Below are 19,248 nucleotides of genomic sequence, written 5' to 3' on the forward strand. Positions count from 1 at the left end.
TGATGAGATATAAAATAGAATTCTCAGCCTACATACCTTTTAGTTAATGTTCTAATATTCTTCCCATGGGATTAAGTATATGAAAGAGTAGTTTTTTTTGTTTGTTTTTTGTTTTTAGCTTGATTAACCTTTCATTATATATTTTAGACATTGCCTCACAACAAGCCCAGGATGTTGGACCTATATCATATTTCCCCAGCTACTTTCCCTGCCAAGGATTTATTTATTTGTTTGTTTCTTTGTTTATTTTAGAGAGGCTAAGACACAAAAGTACCATTCATGGAGCTCCATAATCTTTGTGTCTGGTGCTTTCGTGGTCTGCCAGAATCAAGCACAGGGTCTCACACATGGTAGACATATGCTCTACCCACTGAGCCACTCCTTGGACCCCTCTTTGATCACATTTGAGTTTAATTAAATTTGACCTGGTAGATTAACAAGTAGCGACTCTAAAATTTATATTAAATCATTGGCTGTGCCAAAAGTTAGCTTTTATTTTATTATTTTTGTGTTTTTTCATGTGTATGCCCTAGGCCCCTCCACCCCCACTCCCCCATGAAGACAGAAATAGAAAAGAGGAGAGAGGGAGACACCTGAAGCATTGCTTCACTGCTCCTGAAGTTTCCACTGGGTGGGGATCAGGTCTCAAACTGGTCTTCATGGCAGTGTGTGCTCTACTGGGTGTGCCACTGCACAGCGCCCCCCCCCCCCCCATAGTTTTTAAAAGTTAGGTTTTAGGGGCCAGTTGATGGCACACCTGGTTAACTGCACACATTACAATGCTCAAGGACATGTGTTCAAGCCTCCAGGCCCCACCTGCAGGGGGAAAGCTCCTCAAGTGGTGAAGCAGGACTACAGGTGTCTCTGTCTCTCTCCCTATCTCCCCCTTCCCTCTCAATTTCTGGCTGTCTCTATTCAATAAATAAAGATAAAAAATGTTTAACAAAAAAGTTAGGCTTTCGTAATAGATTCAAATGTAGTTAGTTATTGAGCAAAGGAGATTGACTTTTAATAAAAGTACTTACTGTGTAGGCAAATTTAATATTCAAAAGTTAAAAATTCAAATAGGCCTGTAGCAAATCATGTATACTTTAAAGCAAGATTATTTTTCCTACAAAAGGCCAGATAAAGTATTTATCTCAACTAGACTGTAAAGTGAAAGCAGCCACAATATATTATTGAACGTGCCAGCACAGTTCTCTGACAGCTTGTACTAATGTTCTGAGACAAACTTCTTGCTTAATTACTTACTTCTGTATAAACCTCTTCCTCAATTGTCATATATTTCATTTTGAATACTTATTGAGTATTAAGTATAGACAACTATCTATCTGTACAAAGGAATAAGATCAAATCTTGCCCTTGTAGGAGTTTATCATCAGCATGTAAGATTTAGTGTTGAGTGATAAGCCCCTTATAATCACAACTGCCTTTAAGGCTACAAATACAGCAGTGTTGATGTTAGCAAAAGGAAAATGTTGCTTTTAAATCCTGTTCCAGACTGAGGTCCATAGTAGCATCCAGTTAGCTGAGCTGAGCAGTGGTCTTCTGTGTTCTGGGTATGAAAACTCTTAAGTTTCAGAAGTACCAGCCTGAACCTCAGATCCAGAGAAATTAAGGCAAAGCTAAGATACTAGGACTGGCAGAGTTTATGTAACCTGTGAGATACTTTTAGTGTTGTATGTCTGTTCTTTGGGGGACACTATTTGGTATGTTTTACCTCCCACCCTTTGTAAGTCCTGTCTCAGCTTCATATACGCTATACCTAAGAGCAACACTGCAGCAGAATTCATCATATTAAGTATACCCTTCTGCTCTTATGGATTTCACTCTTTATTTAAGCCTCAACAAAACAATCCTTATTGAAATGAGCCCAAGTATTAATTTGGCTTGTAACTTAAAGTATAGGTGAGAAGCAAGTGAGAACTAGCTGTCTAGTGTAAGTTACCAAGTGGACTATCACAGTTTTTATCTTGAGTTCTTCCTCATTGTCTCCCATTTGTGGTTCATGTATTTGCTTAAATGTTGGAACTCTGTGGAAGCTTCCACTTAAGATAGTACCAGTTGGGGTTTGGGTGGTAGCGCAGTGGGTTAAGTGCAGGTGACAAACTTGCAAAGGTTTTCTCAGTATAGGAAAACTGAAATGATAATTACTGTATTTTGGGTGGCTAATATGGAAAAAAGAACATTAACTTAGCAGTTAAGTATGGATATAATCCACTTTACCAGCCTAATTAAAATGGTTAAACTATTTTTTAATTGGCACCAGGGCTTTTGCAGGAGCTCAGTGCCCACATAGCCATTTTCTTTCTTTTAGTCCCCTCCTCCTTTTTTATTAGATGGGACAGAGAGAAATTGGAGTGGGAGGGAGAGACACACCTTTTGCTTCATCCCTTGTGAAAGTTCCTTCCTGTGGGTGGACAACTGGGACTTGAACCTGGGTCCTAGTGAATGGTAAAGAATACACTCAACCGGATATGCCACTGCCTGACAGCCATTTTAATATTGCTAAGCCTTCTTGTTTGTTTGTTTTAATGTTGATGACAGATACCGAAGGAAAGCAGTTTTACAACACTTTGGTCTACTAGGTGGCAAGCTGTGATTGTAATTAATTGCTTTTGTTTTGTGTTGGTAGCTATACACATAATATTGAAGCTGTCAGTTGTGATGAAGCACTGGTTGACATCACAGATATCCTTGCAGAGACCAGACTAACTCCTGATGAATTTGCAAGTGCTGTCCGTATAGAAATCAAAGATCAGACTAAATGTGCTGCTTCTATTGGAATTGGTTAGTATTCAATATTAACTCATTTTACAGAAAAAAAACATTGCTTTGTGATGAGTGCATACTTCAGTTTTTAGAAATGAGTTTTAAACTTTAACATAGACTTTTTTTAAGTGTCTTTTTTTTTTAAAAAAAAATTTATTTATTTATGAGAAAGATAGGAGAGGAAGAACCAGACATCACTCTGGTACATGTGCTGCCGGGTATTGAACTTGAGACCTCATGCTTGAGAGTCTAGTGCTTTAACCACTGCACCACCTACCAGACCACATAACATAGACTTCTGTCAGTGAAAGTTACAGCACTGCTCATGTAATTGTGAAAAAATACTTTTAAAATGCTGGAATAATATATAAATTTTTTCATAAGTGAAGAAGTAATATTTAAAAGCCATGTATGGGGAGGGGGGCTATAATTGAGTTGTTAATATATATATTTTTTAATTTAAGATTTATTTAGTGTTCTGGGGCGGTGGCTCAGCAAATAAAGCATTGGACTATCAAACATGAGTTCCCAAATTCAATCCCCAGCAGCACATGTACCAGAGTGATGTCTGGTTCTTTCTCTCCTCTTACCTTTCTCATTAATGAATAAATCACTCTAGGGCAGAGGTAGATAGCATAATGGTTATGCAGAGAGAGTCTCATACCTGAGCTTCTAAAGTCCCAGGTATAATTCTTCCCCTCCCCCCACAACCATAAACCAGAACTGAGTAGTGCTCTGGTTAGAAAAATAATAATAATTAAGTAAATACAATCTCAAAAAAAAAAAAAAAGATTTCTTTACAAGAGAACATCAGAGTATCACTTCATCATATTTGGTGCTATAGTTTTAGCCCAGGGCCTCCTACATTGAAGTGTAGTGCTCCATCTCTATATTTGTATTTTTAATATAACTTGTATATAATTTGTATTTTTATAATTTGTATATAATTTATATAATTATAATTTTATAAGTATATAATTTGTATATAATATAATAAATATAATATATAAGTTGTATATACTTTGATATAATTATATAATTTGTATATAATTTTTTGTAATTTGTATATAATTTGTATTTTTAATATAACTCTTGTAACAGTTACATTTAGTATGCCTTTAGGAATACTCAGCCAGTTCTCCCCTTCTCTCCTCATTAAAAAATTTTTTTTTCTCTCTCTGAAATTTCCTCTTGTTTTTACTCGGGGTATTTTTTTTTTTAAACATTTTTTTTTAACTTTTAAAAATTTGTTATTGGATAGAGACGGAGAGAAATTGAGAGAAAGGGGGAGATAGAGAGGAAGAGAGATAGAGAGATGCCTGCAGACCTGCTTCACTGCCTGTGAAGCAACCCCCCTGCAGCTGGGGAGCTGGGGGGGGGGGGTCGAACCAGATCCTAACCGGTCCTTGTGCTTTGCGCCATGTCCGCTTAGCCCACTGCACTGTGGACCGACCCCCCCCCCCCCCCCGGGTATTTTTTTTAAATTGATTTTAATAATGATCGACAAGACAGTATGATAAGAAGGGTACAATTCCACAAATATCCTACCACCAGAGTTCCATATCACATCCCCTCCATTGGAAGCTTCCCTATTCTTTATCCCTCTGGGAGTATGGACCCAGGGTCATTATGGGGTGCAGAAGGTGGAAGGTCTGGCTTCTGTAATTACTTTCCCACTGGACATGGGCGTTGGCAGGTCGATGTATCCCCCCAGCCTGTTTCTATCTTTCCCGGTGGGGCAGAGCTCTGCAGAGGTGGGGGTTTCAGGACACATTGGTGAGATCATCTACCCAGGGAAGTCAGGTTGGCACCTGCAGCTTAGTGGCTGAAAACAGTTAGTGGTGTTTATATTCTCTTCCCAGATTCGGGAGCTACTCTCTTCCTTGATTCAGCTTTCTAGTCTTATTTCCAACTCTGACACCATCTCCCCAGACAATATCTGTAGCCCACCTGCATATTGTTGGGCCCAGGCAAAAATGAGTTAAAGCCATGGGCCCCTTGGAATATAGCTAAAAGAGACTTCCTCGCTTTTTCCAAAATGGAGATCCGCAAATCTCATGTGCTATATTTTTAACTTTTGATAATTTAAAAAGCATTTTAATATTTACTTTATAAATTAAAATTTCTCATGAGAGTACTAGCTGGCATATGTAATGGCAGGAATCAGACCAGAAAGGAACCTCAGGCTCCTTTACTCTACCGGATTCCCCTGACCATTTAAGATTTTAATTTCTGTGAGTCTGGCAGTAGCACAGCGGGTTAAGTGTAGGTGGCACAAAGCGCAAGGACCGGCGTAAGGATCCCGGTTTGAGCCCCCAGCTCCCCACCTGCTGGGGAGCTGTTCACAAGCAGTGAAACAGGTCTGCAAGTGTCTATCTTTCTTTCCCCGTCTTCCCTTCCTCTCTTCATTTCTCTCTGTCCTATTCAACAATGACATCAATAATAACTATAATAATAAAACAACAAGGGGGCAACAAAAGGAAATAAATATAAAAAAGATTTTAATTTTTGGGGTAGGGTAGGGTAGTTATAATAGCTATTCAAAGACATTTTTAAGTCCTGAGGCTCCAAAATGCCACGTTCAATCCCCTGCTCCACCATAAACCAGAGCTGAGCAGTGCTCTGGGGTGGAGGGAAGAGGGAAAAAAAAAAATTAACAAGATTTTAATTTGTGGACATCACTAAAGTGGCAACTTTCCAGATTTTCATTATTTATGTAACTTATTACATGTTCCTAAGAAAGTGGGCCTTGCAACACCATGCAGAAACATGTAGGGGAATGTTAGGTTTTAGTTAGGAAACAGTATCAGGAGTGGGGGGAGGGAACTTCCAATATAACCTTATTGTTTGGGCATTTGTCAGAAAAAAACAGCATAAGACTGGCTACATTGCCAGTAAGGTGTTACTATCTCTATAATTCAGGGTAGAAGTGTTGGCTTGGTATATGTTTGATAAGATGATTGAAAGTGACAGCTGACTCATGAGAGACATTAAGTTCAAGCCCACATTGAAGCAAAAATACATTATTTCTATTTATTTGATAGAGAAATTGAGAGGAGGCTATAGAGATAGAGAGATATCTGCAGCCCTGCTTCACCACTCATGAAGCTTTTCCCCTGCAGGTGGGTACCAGGGCCTTGAACCTGGGTCCTTGCACATTGTAACATGAGTGCTTAATCAGGTGTGCCACCACCTGTCACCCTACATGTTATTTCTGGTATTCAGCACCATTCTCCAAAACTCACAAGTTTTTTGGTATAACTTTCCAAAGTTGTTTTATTTTTCTGCTGGGTCCTATTCATCTCAACCTTGAAATGCTGTGATTTCCTATGTTAGCCAAAATGTGTTCTTCCGCCAGCGGTCTCTATCAGAGTAGTTACTGTTATACATGCCTAGTTTGGGTTTTTGTTTTTTTCTTTCACTTTTTTAATTTTTATTTATTTATTTTCTGCCTCCATGATTATTGCTGGGCCTCAGTGACTACACCACAAATCCACTGCTCCTGAAGGCCATTTTTCCTATTTTGTTGCCCTTGTTATCATCATCATTATTGTTGTCATTGCTGTCGTTGTTGGATAGGAAATAGGGAAATTGAGAGAGATGGGGAAGACGGGGAGAGAAAGACACCTGCAGACCTGCTTTACGACTTGTGAAGCAACCCCCCTATAGGTGAGGAGCCGGGGCTCAAACTGGGATGCTTATGCTGGTCCTTGCTCATAGTGCCATGTGCGCTTAATCCGTTGTACTACCACCTGACCCCTTTTTATTTTTTATTTTTACTGGAGCACTGCTCAGCTCTGGTTTATGGTGGTGTGGGTGATTGAACTTTGGAGCCTCAGGGATGAAAGTCTGTGCATAACCATTATGCTATCTACCCCCACTAAATATCTAGTTTTTCAGGGGAAAATCTTGATGTCACCTTTGAGTCCTCTATAGCTCTCATAACTTTTTTTTTGTTCACCAAATGAATCCTATTAAAACTACATTTGAGTAACATTCTTTGATCTAGTTTCAGCCTTCTCCATCTCTCTCATCAGTTGATGCTCAAAGAAGTCTTTTACGTTACTTCTGCTGACAGTTCTTCCCCATAGTAACCAGTGAGCCCACCCACCCCCATTTTGTTGAGTTTACAGTATGGTTGTTGACACGTTTGCATCAAGATCCCAAAGCCCTTGGTGTTTTTTCCCCCTTTATGAATACCTATTTACCCTAGGAAACTACATTGTTTTTTCATAAATTTGCCCTAGTTCCCAGAGGGCCTTAAAAAATATTTTAGTATATTTACTTATTTATTGGACAGAGACATAAATCAAGAGGGAAGGGGAAGATAGGGCAAGAGGAGAATATAAAACTGCAGTACTTTTCACCACTGCAAAGCTTTTCCCCTTCAGGTGGGGCGAGGGGCTTGGACTCATGTCCTTGGGTACTGTAATGTATGTAATGTACTCAACCAGATGCACCATTTCTAGGCCTCCCTGTTTTCAGACACTTTATTGTGTTTGTTTCCATTTCTATTCCTTTGTCTTCTGATTTAGTTGTCCATATTGACTTCCACACATTAGATGAATATCGCACTATCAATATCTGTGTTTGAGTTCCATGACCTTGGTTTTTACTGCGCATATTTGATTATAATAAGAATTTGGTTCTCTGTGGCTCTCTTTTTCTTTATAGACTATTATCTTTATTCATTGGATAGAGACAGCCAGAAGGTTGGTAGAGAGGGAGAGAAAGCAAAAGTATGCATTTGAAATTATAATTGTTTTTAGAAATTTGATGGGTAGCCTATCTAAATGTCTTTGCTTCAAAAAATCTTGATTTCTTGACAGACCTTTTTTTCTTTTCTTTTTTTTTTTTAACCTTTGTAGGTTCTAATATTCTCCTGGCTAGAATGGCAACTAGAAAAGCGAAACCAGATGGCCAGTACCACTTAAAACCAGAAGAAGTAGATGATTTTATCAGAGGTCAGCTAGTTACTAATCTTCCAGGTAAATATAGATCTTTTTAGATTTTAATATAGTCTACAATTTATCAGTGTTTCTATAAAGAATCTACTTTCTCTAAAATATGAATTAAGATTTTTAAGTATTGTGTGCAATGAAAAACAAAATTTGGAGTTTCATAATAGGTCAAATTTTTTTTAATTTTTAATATTTATTCCCTTTTGTTGCCCTTGTTATTTTATTGTTGTGGTTACTATTATTGTTATTGATGTTGTTGTTGGATAGGACACAGAAATGGAGAGAGATGGGGAAGATAGAGGGGGAGAGAAAGACACCTGCAGACCTGCTTCACCGCTTGTGAAGCGACCCCCCTGCAGGTATGGAGCCAGGGCTCCTTGCACTTTGCACCACCTGCACTTAACCCGCTGTGCTACTGCCCGACTCCCTCAAAATTCTGAATTATTAAGATCTAGATATGGCTTCACTTTTTGTGTGTTTTTAAGTTTTTTTTTTTCAGCAAGATCAGGAAATTCTAAGAGATGATTTTAACATGATAAAAATGACTTCCAGGACAGCATAATGTTTATGCAAAATGATTTTCATGCCTTAGGCTCTGAGCTCCTAGGTTCAGTCCCCTACACCATCACAAGCTAGAGCTGAACAGTTTTCCATAAAAATAAATATCAAATAATGACTTTTCTGTCCTTTAGATGAAATTTAAATAGTTTTCAGGTAAAATTTTCTAATGGAGAGATAAAATTTTGAGGATTTTTCTTCTGTTTCCCTAAGTACCCTACAGGACTGATATATAAACAAATAGTGTTACCTTTTTTTTTTTTTTTATAGTGATTTTGGTGGTTAGAATTTTTATAGCCACAGTTTTCACCCTGGAACATAACACCCGATGGCTGCTGGACTTGAATCCGGGTCTTTCTGCATGTTATAGTGCATGTCCCCTCTATTTGGTCATCTATCTCCCAACCCCCAGTAAGCAAATGGTTTTTAAAATAGAGCCATGTTAAGAGGAATAAAGCCACCAGATGAATCGTTATGATTTTAAGATTTATGTAATTGTTATTTAAGGTGACAGAGAACCAAAACACTGACACAGATACTGGGGATTGAACTCAAGACTTAATGCTTGAGATTCCTAGCCTGTATCCATTGTGCCACCTCTAGGGGCCCTTCTATATTTTTTGTGTGCTTCCCATATGGGAAGCCGTGAGGAAGTAGTTTCCCTTTGAGGATCATGAATTGATATTTTTGTGTATGTAGTAAAACTCATTCCACCGTTTTTTAAGTTGTGCGTGTGTGTTTAGGTCATCCCTCTCCAGTATGTGAACCTTTCTATTGTACTCATTCTATACTCAAGATATTCTGAAAAGCTATTTCTGCCCTACCCAAACAGAAATACCCTGAAGTATAATTATTGCCTCTTGTCAGTTTTTCAAGTTAGTCTGTGTACAGATAAATGGTTTGAGACAGTTACTGGAAAGCAGAAGCAGCGACAAAAATATATATATATATATCCTTGAACAAAAAAAGCAGTGCAAAGTCTCTAGCTTTGTTCAACGCACTTTATGATTTTCCCATTCTCTTGGGTTTTTCCATCCTATGTTCAAAAATACTGTTTTCACCATTTTGTGAATGTCTTTCTTCTGGAGGATGTTTTTATTGTTATCAGATTCTTTGCATTTTTCCCCTTTGTTCTGACTTGAAGTTTAAAATGGCACTAATAGGAGGCAGTACCATTAACACTTTTTATCTGACTTCCATTAGGGAATGAATTATCTTGGTTTAAACTTACTTTCATGCCTCCAGTGCCATAGGTCTTTTGTAAAGCTGACAACCTATGAACCTTGTTTCATATTTAACTGCTTTGAGAGATTGCTTATAGAATATGGACTAGAAGTAACAGTAACATTGATGGTAACAAATTTTCAGACTTCACAATGGCACACCCCCCCTTAAAGATTTTATTCATTTATTAATGAGAAAGATGGGAACGAGAGAAAGAACCACACATCATTCTGGTACATGTGCTGCTAGGAATCAAACTCAGGACCTCATGCTTGAAATTCCAATGTGTTATCCACTACGCCACCTCCTGGACCACCACACTGAGCCCTTTGAGTAAGCCCTTCCAGAAGACTCAAAAGATTCTTTTTTCCTCATTGATGGAAAACACTGAATATGTGAGGAACATTTAATGCAAATGTTAGTTTCCCATGGTCACTCTTAAACATGTTCCCTAGGTATGCATACTTTGTTAAGATTCTAGACAAGGGAGTCGGGCGGTGGCGCAGTGGGTTAAGCGCACGTGGCGCAAAACACAGGGACCGGTGTAAGGATCCCGGTTCGAGCCCCTGGCTCCCCACCTGCAGGGGAGTCACTTCACGGGCGGTGAAGCAGGTCTGCAGGTGTCTATCTTTCTCTCCCCTCTCTCTCTGTCTTCCCCTCCTCTCTCCATTTCTCTCTGTCCTATCCAACAACAAAGCAACGTCAACAATGGCAATAATAACCGCAACGAGGCTGTAACAACTAGGGCAACAAAAAGGGGGAAAAATGGCTTCCAGGAGCGGTGGATTCATGGTGCAGGCACCGAGCCCAGCAATAACCCTGGAGGAAAAAAAAAAAAAAAAGATTCTAGACAAAACTGAGAGCTAGAAAACTCCAGGTATGTCAAACATAAGGCTTGAAGCAGAGCAAGACGGGGATTGTTACATGCTGGTCCAGCTGTAGGAGGATTGGTATTTAGGAAGATAACTTTTTTTTTAAGATTTATTTTATTGCACATGAAAGATAGAGTTTTCTATGAAATTAAGTCAGAGCACCACTCTGGTACATGCAGCACCAGGAAAAAAAAAAGCTGACAGTGTCATGGAGGAAGACCCCCACATGTATGTCTGATGCTCAACCACTTGAGTCACCTCCCCAGCCATTGGAAGATGCTTTGTGGCATGAAACATGCCTGTCTGGCTAGGGAGGTAGCACCATAGTTATGCAAAAAATAATCTGTCATAACGAAAGCAGCACTAACAACAACGATAAACAACAAGAACAACAAAAGGGAAAAAACAGCCTCTACTGCAGCCCCAGCCATAACCCTGGAGCCAACAACAATAATAATCTTACATCCTACTTCCCCTTGTTTGCTTAGAAATTTTCCCCAGGTTACTGGTACTGTATTATCCAAAGACTAATGGAGAGGGCATCATAAACTAGTATTCTAGTTTCATTCAGTGAAAATGACACAAACTGCTTTGAAGCTTAGTCTTCACTGAAATAGTAGAACCCCCCAAATTCTCCTAGTAAGATTCTAGTATGTTTTTCAGTCATCTGGTAGGCTCTTTTAAGCAAGTTTATTACTTGCAGTGTGTGTGAACAAGACAAAAATCTAGATCTTTGTAATGAAAATTTCTCTTTTGAGAATTTTAGTGGCATATTTGAGAAGTTCTGGTTTACGCCCCACCCATTCATTTATACTGAATTCCAAACTGAGTAGTGGATTCTAATCTATGATTCTAATCAGTTCAGTTAGCAAAGAGACCCTCATGCCAGAGGCTCCAAAGTACCAGATTTAGTCTCCCACCCCACCATAAGCTGATCAGTTCTCTGGTCTAAAAAAAGTAGATAGTTTCAAATTCATTGTTTTGTGCATAGTAATAGTTTTTTATAAAACTGTTTACGTTTTTTACTTTTAATAGTTCATATCCAGAGAATTAAAGAGTATCCCCTCCTTTTCTAGGAGTTGGACGTTCAATGGAATCCAAATTGACATCTTTGGGAATTAAAACTTGTGGAGACTTGCAGTATATGACCATGGCAAAACTCCAGAAAGAATTTGGTCCCAAAACAGGTCAAATGCTTTATAGGTTCTGCCGTGGTTTGGATGATAGACCAGTTCGAACAGAAAAGGAAAGAAAATCTGTTTCTGCTGAAATCAATTATGGAATAAGATTTACACAGGTACTGAGTTTATAACTAGTTTTACCTTACTAGCATTTTTACACAGTCCTGTCTTTCCAGCTAAATCACAGACTGTTAATGCTATAATTAAAAATCTTTAAACTTTTCGTATTCCCAGAGATTTCACCAGATTTAAAGTTCTTGTGAACTATTAGATATATAAGAAAGTAATATAAAATTTTTCCTATCTGTTTTTCTTTAGCCAAAAGAAGCAGAAGCTTTTCTTCTGAGTCTTTCAGAAGAAATTCAACGAAGACTTGAAGCTGCTGGTATGAAGGGTAAACGACTAACTCTGAAAATCATGGTACGCAAGCCAGGGGCCCCTGTAGAGACAGCGAAATTTGGAGGCCACGGAATTTGTGATAACATTGCCAGGTAAATTTATCTGAAAAGTATACTGACTATTGACATTTCAAATTCAGATTATTGTGTTTTCTCTAAAAATAATAGTAAAATACGGATGGTAGGAGGTTACGAGAATCGGTCTGGCCCATTTGCACTGGGAATTGAATGCTTTATCCACTGTGCCACCTCCCAGGATTACTCTGTTTAACAGAAACTGTGGTCAGCAGAGATACCGTATGGTCTTGCAAAAAAAAAAAAAAACACTTTCATGCTCAAGGCTCCACAAAGTCCCAGGTTTAATCCTCTGCATCATATTAAGACAGAGCTGAGCAGGACTCTGGTCTCATCTCATTTCTTTCTCTCATTAAAATAAAACAAAATATAAAAATGAAGTCCAAGGAAGAATTTTAATAAAGATCCATAGATTTTGAAGTTCTTTGATATTCTGTGCATCAGCCTGGCGTCAAATTTTTGATACTCTCAGGTTATTGTCATGCAGACAAGCAAGCCTGGAGTTTTGAGCCTGGAAGTGTGCTCCTCACCTAAATATGGACAGGCTCCATGTGGCTTTGTCAGCCTGATGACTCTAGTAGATGGATGATATAAAAGCAAGGAAACTCTTTAAGAACTTCAAACTGGGGGGCTGAATGGTAGGGCAGGACCTGGCTCCACTTACAGCGGGAAGCTTCCTGAGTAGTGGTGCAGTGCTTCACATGTCCCTCTTGATCCCCGCCTTCCCTCTCAATTCTTCCCTGTCTCAGTAAGGTAGATTTAAAAAAAAAAAGACCACAAGGAGTGGAAGAGTAATGGTGCTAGCACCAAGCCCCAACAATATCCATGGTGGCAATAAAAGAAATTAAAAATAACTACAAACTATGCCAATTAAGGACTCGGTGAAATGGTCCAAAAGAAAAAATTCAATATAGTCATTTCAGAAAATTATTTGAGACAGTTCACTTATGTTAGAAGTGATTTTAGTTTATTAATCAGTGTTAAGAATATAAAGTGTCAGTGCTGGGGAGACAGCATAAAGCTTGTGCAAGATTCTTTCTGAGGCTCTGAGGTCCCAAATTCAATCCCCAGTGCCACCATAAACCAGTGCTGAATAGTGCTCTGGTCTCCCCACCCCCCCCTTTCTGTATTTTATGAAAAAAAAAATGTACAAAACTTCCTATGAGATTTGTGATCAATATGTACTGACATATTGCACTGAATTTTAACTGTCAGTTGACTTTAAAAAACCATAGAGACTTTCATTCCCCTCCCCCCCTTTCTTGCACTTCCATGACCTTTCTGCAAAGTCAGCCTTTTCATTCTTTTCATTTCAGGCACAGTGGAAAGATGCCATAGTAGTTCTCCACAATCCTTGGAACACCCAAAGTTATGTTCATGGTGCTTTCATGTGGTTCCTGGGCTTTATTTAACCTGGGGCTACACATGGGGATTATCATACTTGAGTGACATATAACTGTTTTTGCTTATAACATTTCCTTGGAGGCTAGGAATCCCTCTCAGTTGATATGTAGCTACAATTTGAAGTATTTGTCTATATGTAATACCTGTATGTGCGTCTGCTTGTCCTGCTATGTTACTCTGGGTACCATTCTTGGCAACACTTAAGTCTAGATGTTTATACCCTTATTTCTAGATATATACTTGAAGTGCTATTTCTAGATTTTTTATTTTAAAGATTTAATTGCTGATGAGAGAGAACACACAAGAGCACCACTCTGACAGTGTTTAAGCATCAAATATCTTATCCACTTTGCTATCTTCCAGGCTGCATTTTCTACGAAATTTCAGTTTTGAGAACATTAACTTCCTTTTGTCTGATTCTCTCTTCTTCATGAATAAATAAGATCTATAAAGAGAGAGAAAGACACCTGTAGACCTACTTTTATCTTAAACCCAGGTCCTTGCACACTATGAGTGCACTTAAGACAGATGTGCGACTGCCTGGCCCCTGAATGTTTACTTTGTACTATAGATGATTTATTCTCTCCCATTGTTCACTGCTGTTCTATATCTTTTCTCTCTCCTTAGTAGTTTTCCTGTTTTTGGTTCAAATTGTCTAATGCTGTGCTTTGTTGAGGTACATAACAATCATATTTCCTTCCCTACTGAAGTTGTTATTCTAGAGGTAGTTTGGGAAATTGCTGTTGAACTTGACCCTCAAGTTGCTTCTAGTGTTTTTTGGTAGATCTGGAATCTATTGACTTCATCTTTTTATGTGGGGGTTATCTCTTGTTAGGACCCTCAAACTGTTACTAGTCTGTATGGTTTTGATCTGCAAATTTGGAGTCCCAGTGTTGGGTCTTTTCCTGAATTGCAGCTCTCCTTTTAGCTTACTTTTTGTTATTGAAACATTTGTGGTGTCTTACTAAGAAAGAATAGAGGGACAAAAAAAAAAAAACCTCGTGAGGGCCAGAGGATATATAGCACTATTCTCTCGTCTCAAATATACTTACAGCACCATTACTCTTTTCTGAGATGTGTTTTTTTTTTTTTTTTAAACCCAGTTGATGTCCTTCCCACTTGTCTTAACAAGCTCTGGATTCTAAATAGGATGCTTATGTGTGCATACATGCGCACACGTACAAGTTGACTTTCCCATGAATAGGTGGTTGTAAGGACTTACTCTTTGGCAGCCACAGAATGTCAAGTTTGTGCAGAATAGAGAGGCCTGCAATATTGGCTTAAAGGATGGGTGGGATACAGAGATGACAGGTTCCAAGAGTTGTAGTTTTATCTTTTGCGAGGCTACACTCTGCCTGTGTTCGATTCCATAGCCTTCTTTTCAGTATGCCTTAGTCTAGTCAGTGTTGGACTAGGAGAAGGGATATCAAAGAACCTTCTCAGACCTATCTGCTGTCTCCATAGACAGATTCTAACACCTACGAGTGAGCTTTTCTGATGATGTTCAGTGGCAGAAACTGACTTTTCTCAAGTTGAAATTTTGCTTATGGCATTTAACAGGCATTTGGAAATTTACCATTTAGTAATTTACTTTCAATGTTCCATGTTATATTCTTTCAGTCTGCTGTTTATATCTTTTAAAAATCATTTCCAGTTTTTTTTTTTTCAGTGATCTGTTGGAAATAAGGGAAAATGAAAAACCTATTCTGTACCAAAAATAAACTGATTAGCTAGCAAAATGGTGGAAAGAAACATTTGGCATATTGTTTTCTGGACACTTATCATAGATGCAATTATGTAAAAAGTTCATGGTACTGACAAACATGCAGTAAATATTACTTGGGGCATGTAGTATTTATTCCTTCAAGAGTTCTTAAAGGTGTTTAACAATTGTATATTCTACTCTCTGGATTTTAGACAGCTGTTTGTCTTAGCTACACATTCCACTTAGTCTTGGGAGGGGGGGAAGGCCAGGGAGAAATACTTGTAACGTGCACACTGCCTGGTGTGCCACCACCGAGCCCCTTTGCATATTTCTGCGTCCACTTGTTGAGCTAATGAACAGGGCCAGGCAGTAGCACAGTGGGTTAAAGGCACATGGTGCGAAGCACAAGGACCAGCATAAGGATCTTGGTTCAGGCCCCCAGCTCCCCACCTGCAGGTGTCTATCTTTCTCTCCTCCTGTCTTCCCCTTCTCTCTCAATTTGTCAAAGTAATCATTGGCTCTATGCCAAGCATAGCAAAAGCTTTCCTGCTTTAGCTGTTGCATAATATTGCCTGTATTGTAATAACTAAAATTTCTTTTAAAGCATACTAAGTTGTTTTCAATTGACTGAGTCCTCTGGTAACTTGTATCTTCATTTCCAGTGTTATACCTCTTTCCACCAGTTATTAAAGTTTCTATTACTGGCTTCTTTGAAAACAATACTTAAATTTTTAAGGATGCTTAAACGTTTTGGTAGCTTTATAATTTCCCTGATCCCTTAGATTTCACGTCTGACATACTAGTGAATATAAGCTTCTGCTCATTTAAATGTAAAAATTAATGTTTTCATTTACAGGACTGTAACTCTTGACCAGGCAACAGATAGTGCAAAGATCATTGGAAAAGCCACACTAAATATGTTTCATACAATGAAACTAAATATATCAGATATGAGAGGGGTAAGTATTCAGTATGAGAGGGGTATGTGAGTTTCCTTGGAAGTTTTCAGTGCCTTTGATAAAGAACAGAAACTTAGAAGCTCTTCTATAAACTCTCATCTGAGTTACCTTTACTCAAGAGTCAATTTTTGTTCTCTACCTGTAATACTTGGATTAAAGATTTTAGTTTGCCAGGAAGGGGTAGGTAGCATAACGGTTATGCAAAGATACTCTAAAACCTAAGGCTCCCAAGTCTCAGGTTCAACCCCCACACCACCATAAAGGAGAGTTAAGCAATGCTCTGGTAAAAAAAAAAAAAAGCTTTAGTTTGTATTTTACTAAGAACTTTTTTTTATTATTACTATTACCCTGGAAGTAATAGATGGACCCATAAGGAGTATGAAGTAGCAATCTTGTAACTTCAGAGTGCCTCCTAACACTGGTATCTGATAATCTAGGAGAATCCCTTTTAATAAAGGATGTTACACATATATGAAAACCTTAGTTACCTCTAAAAATCAACCTGTGGGTTCACTTGTGTTTGTAAATGGTGGCTGTTGTCTTGTAAGTCAATTATGCAAATGTCTGGATGTAATAGAAGTGATTCAGTCTTTTATTTTAGAAATAAGATTTTTTTAAAGGGATTAGCAGAGAACTTTTGCTTTATTATTCTTAACATAGATTTTCCTAGAATGTGTTCTTTATTCTGGTTCTAGGTTGGGATTCATGTGAATCAGTTGATTCCAATTAATTCAAACTCTTCCTCGTGTCCCAGTTGCCCATCAGTTAAGCCAAGCCACTTTGCTGGTGGGTCACATTCTGTCCTTGATCTCTTACAAGTTCAGAAAGCTAAGAAATCCACAGAAGAGGAGCATAAGGAAGGTCAGTGCCATCAGTGTAGTCTTCATTTTACTGCCAATATCCTTAGAAAACTCATTGGAAAGGTACCTGGAGACCATTGAGGTAACTTAATTTGGGGGGGGGGGGGCAATTGCTCAGCACAAGACCCAGATACGACCCATCTACTTTTTGGCACTGGGGGGTCAAAGTTTCTGCATTCTGGAGTCTGAAAAAAATTCATCATGGAGCAGTGATGCCCCAGCGCTGGTGCAAGAAGGTAGAACTAGAGCAAGCATCACTGCGATGTGCGGTATTGCAGGTTCGAGCTATGTATGACACAAGTCTTGTGCTCTATTATACCTGATATAGCCTCTCGGTGCTGTAAGCAAAGAAAATCTGGATTATGGTAAACAGAAGTCACATTTCCCATATGTATTTTTTGTATTTCAGTATTTCTAGCTGCTATGGATCTGGAAATATCAGCTTCTAGAACTTGCACCTTTTTGCCGTCTTTCTCTACACATCTGACGTCAACTCTCAGTCCTATCACCAACAAAGCTGAGTCTTCAGGGAAATGGAACGGTCTACATTCTCCACTAAGTTTAAAGTCAAGATTTAACCTGAGCATAGAGGTCCCATCACCTTCCCAGGTATACTTAACTGTTCTGAATATGTTTTAAGGTCCTCAGTGAGAACAACAGCTTTATACACTGCTATAGTCATGTAAAAGGCACTTTTTACCCCATGAGTCAGCAGGTACTTGACCTCTATTTTGGACATCACGTAATGATACTGTTAGAAGTGGGGGGAAAAAAATTTTTGAAGCTGCGTCCCCCACTATTCTCTGAAGTGACTGTTCACGTAACATGTATAAATCTAGCGGTTCAAGCCACTGATAGGGGGTAGGGGCTTCATAAGTGAAGCAGTGCTACAGGGTCTCTCAGTTACCTGTCCTATGAGACCACAGGAGAAAAATGCTTTTAGCTATCACCATTTTGGGGAAATTGTTACTAGGAGACTAAAGAAGATCATGCTATCTGTGCTTGGAAAGGGGGCATTGAGATTGCTTGTTTCCAGAGGGAAGATGTGTAGGCTGTAGATAAGTTATTTCTAGAACCCCCCCCCTTTTTTTTTTTTAGAATTTATTTATTCATAAGAAAGGAGGAGAGAGAGAAAGAACCAGCCATCACTCTGGACCTCATGCTTGAGAGTCTAGTGCCTTAGCTACTGCGCCACCTCCCGGACCACTAGAACCCCCTCTTATCAAAGGCAAAGCAGTAAAAAGTAAACTGACAAATCTTGTTTCTTCTCCATCTAGTGTGATACTGACCAGTGTACACTTAGGAGGCTGGGGGTGCTGCTTTAATGGCAAAAGATCAAACAAAATGTTCTAAAATACTCTCCTAGCTTGGTTATCAGCACTTGATGTTCATTATCCCAGATTGTTCACAATGAAATTGGTAATATTCTTTTTCCAAATAGAGCATGCTCAAACTCTTACATATGTTGTTTTCTAGCTCGATCAATCTGTTTTAGAAGCACTTCCACCTGACATCCGGGAACAAGTAGAGCAAGCGTGTTCTGTTCAGCAAGAACTACAGGGTGATAAAAAGAAAGAACCAGCAAATGGCTGTAACACAGGAATTTTGCCACAAGCAGTTGGAACAGTTTTGTTACAAATTCCGGAACCTCAAGAGCCTACCAGTGATGTAGGAATTAATGTGATAGCCCTCCCAGCATTTTCACAGGCACGTTAAATCTTACACCATCATAAATACTCTGACCCATCCCCCAAACTATTCCATACTGGGATAGGAAATTGTCACATCCGCATAGACTAACAGCAACCTCTCATGTAGCAATGAAGTATGACAAAAGAGCAGCATAAAAGGCACTACAGTTTAAACACATTCTGTTCCTATTCATTGCCTTAAGAGGTCTGCTTATGTAACAAAGCCTGAGTTTGAGCCCACTTCTGCATTAGAGGATGTTCTGTGCTTATATTACATGAGTATTCCTGAGCGTGCTTATTTTTGACTGGTGTGTGTGTGGGGGGGGGGGGGGGGAAGACCAGCTCTATTCTACCTCTAAATCCTTGTAAGGATACAATGAATGCTGATAGGTGATCTGCTAAGAATGACATGCAGTTAACATTGGCCTTTGAACTGTCTCTTCTAGGTGGACCCTGAGGTGTTTGCTGCTCTTCCTGCTGAGCTTCAAAAGGAACTGAAAACAGCATATGATCAAAGACAGAGACAGGGAGAGATAGGAAGCACAACTGGTAAGCCTTTGGATGTGACATATAACAAAATGAAGATTA

General features: G+C 38.9%; 1 protein-coding gene across 2 annotated transcripts in view; it reads left to right on the forward strand.

The window, feature by feature from the left end:
* Positions 1 to 19,248, forward strand: part of REV1 (REV1 DNA directed polymerase) — a 93,361-nt gene that overhangs the window by 72,580 nt on the left and 1,533 nt on the right. For both annotated transcript variants that reach the window (XM_060187458.1, XM_060187459.1), the window contains exons 11-19: positions 2,636 to 2,790; positions 7,641 to 7,760; positions 11,464 to 11,684; positions 11,887 to 12,059; positions 16,007 to 16,109; positions 16,805 to 16,970; positions 17,379 to 17,578; positions 18,446 to 18,676; positions 19,107 to 19,209. In XM_060187458.1, the coding sequence (XP_060043441.1) occupies positions 2,636 to 2,790; positions 7,641 to 7,760; positions 11,464 to 11,684; positions 11,887 to 12,059; positions 16,007 to 16,109; positions 16,805 to 16,970; positions 17,379 to 17,578; positions 18,446 to 18,676; positions 19,107 to 19,209 (1,472 nt within the window). The remainder of the gene's footprint in view (positions 1 to 2,635; positions 2,791 to 7,640; positions 7,761 to 11,463; positions 11,685 to 11,886; positions 12,060 to 16,006; positions 16,110 to 16,804; positions 16,971 to 17,378; positions 17,579 to 18,445; positions 18,677 to 19,106; positions 19,210 to 19,248) is intronic.

Source organism: Erinaceus europaeus, chromosome 3 (genome assembly GCF_950295315.1).
Source record: "Erinaceus europaeus chromosome 3, mEriEur2.1, whole genome shotgun sequence".
Lineage (NCBI taxonomy): Eukaryota > Metazoa > Chordata > Mammalia > Eulipotyphla > Erinaceidae > Erinaceus > Erinaceus europaeus.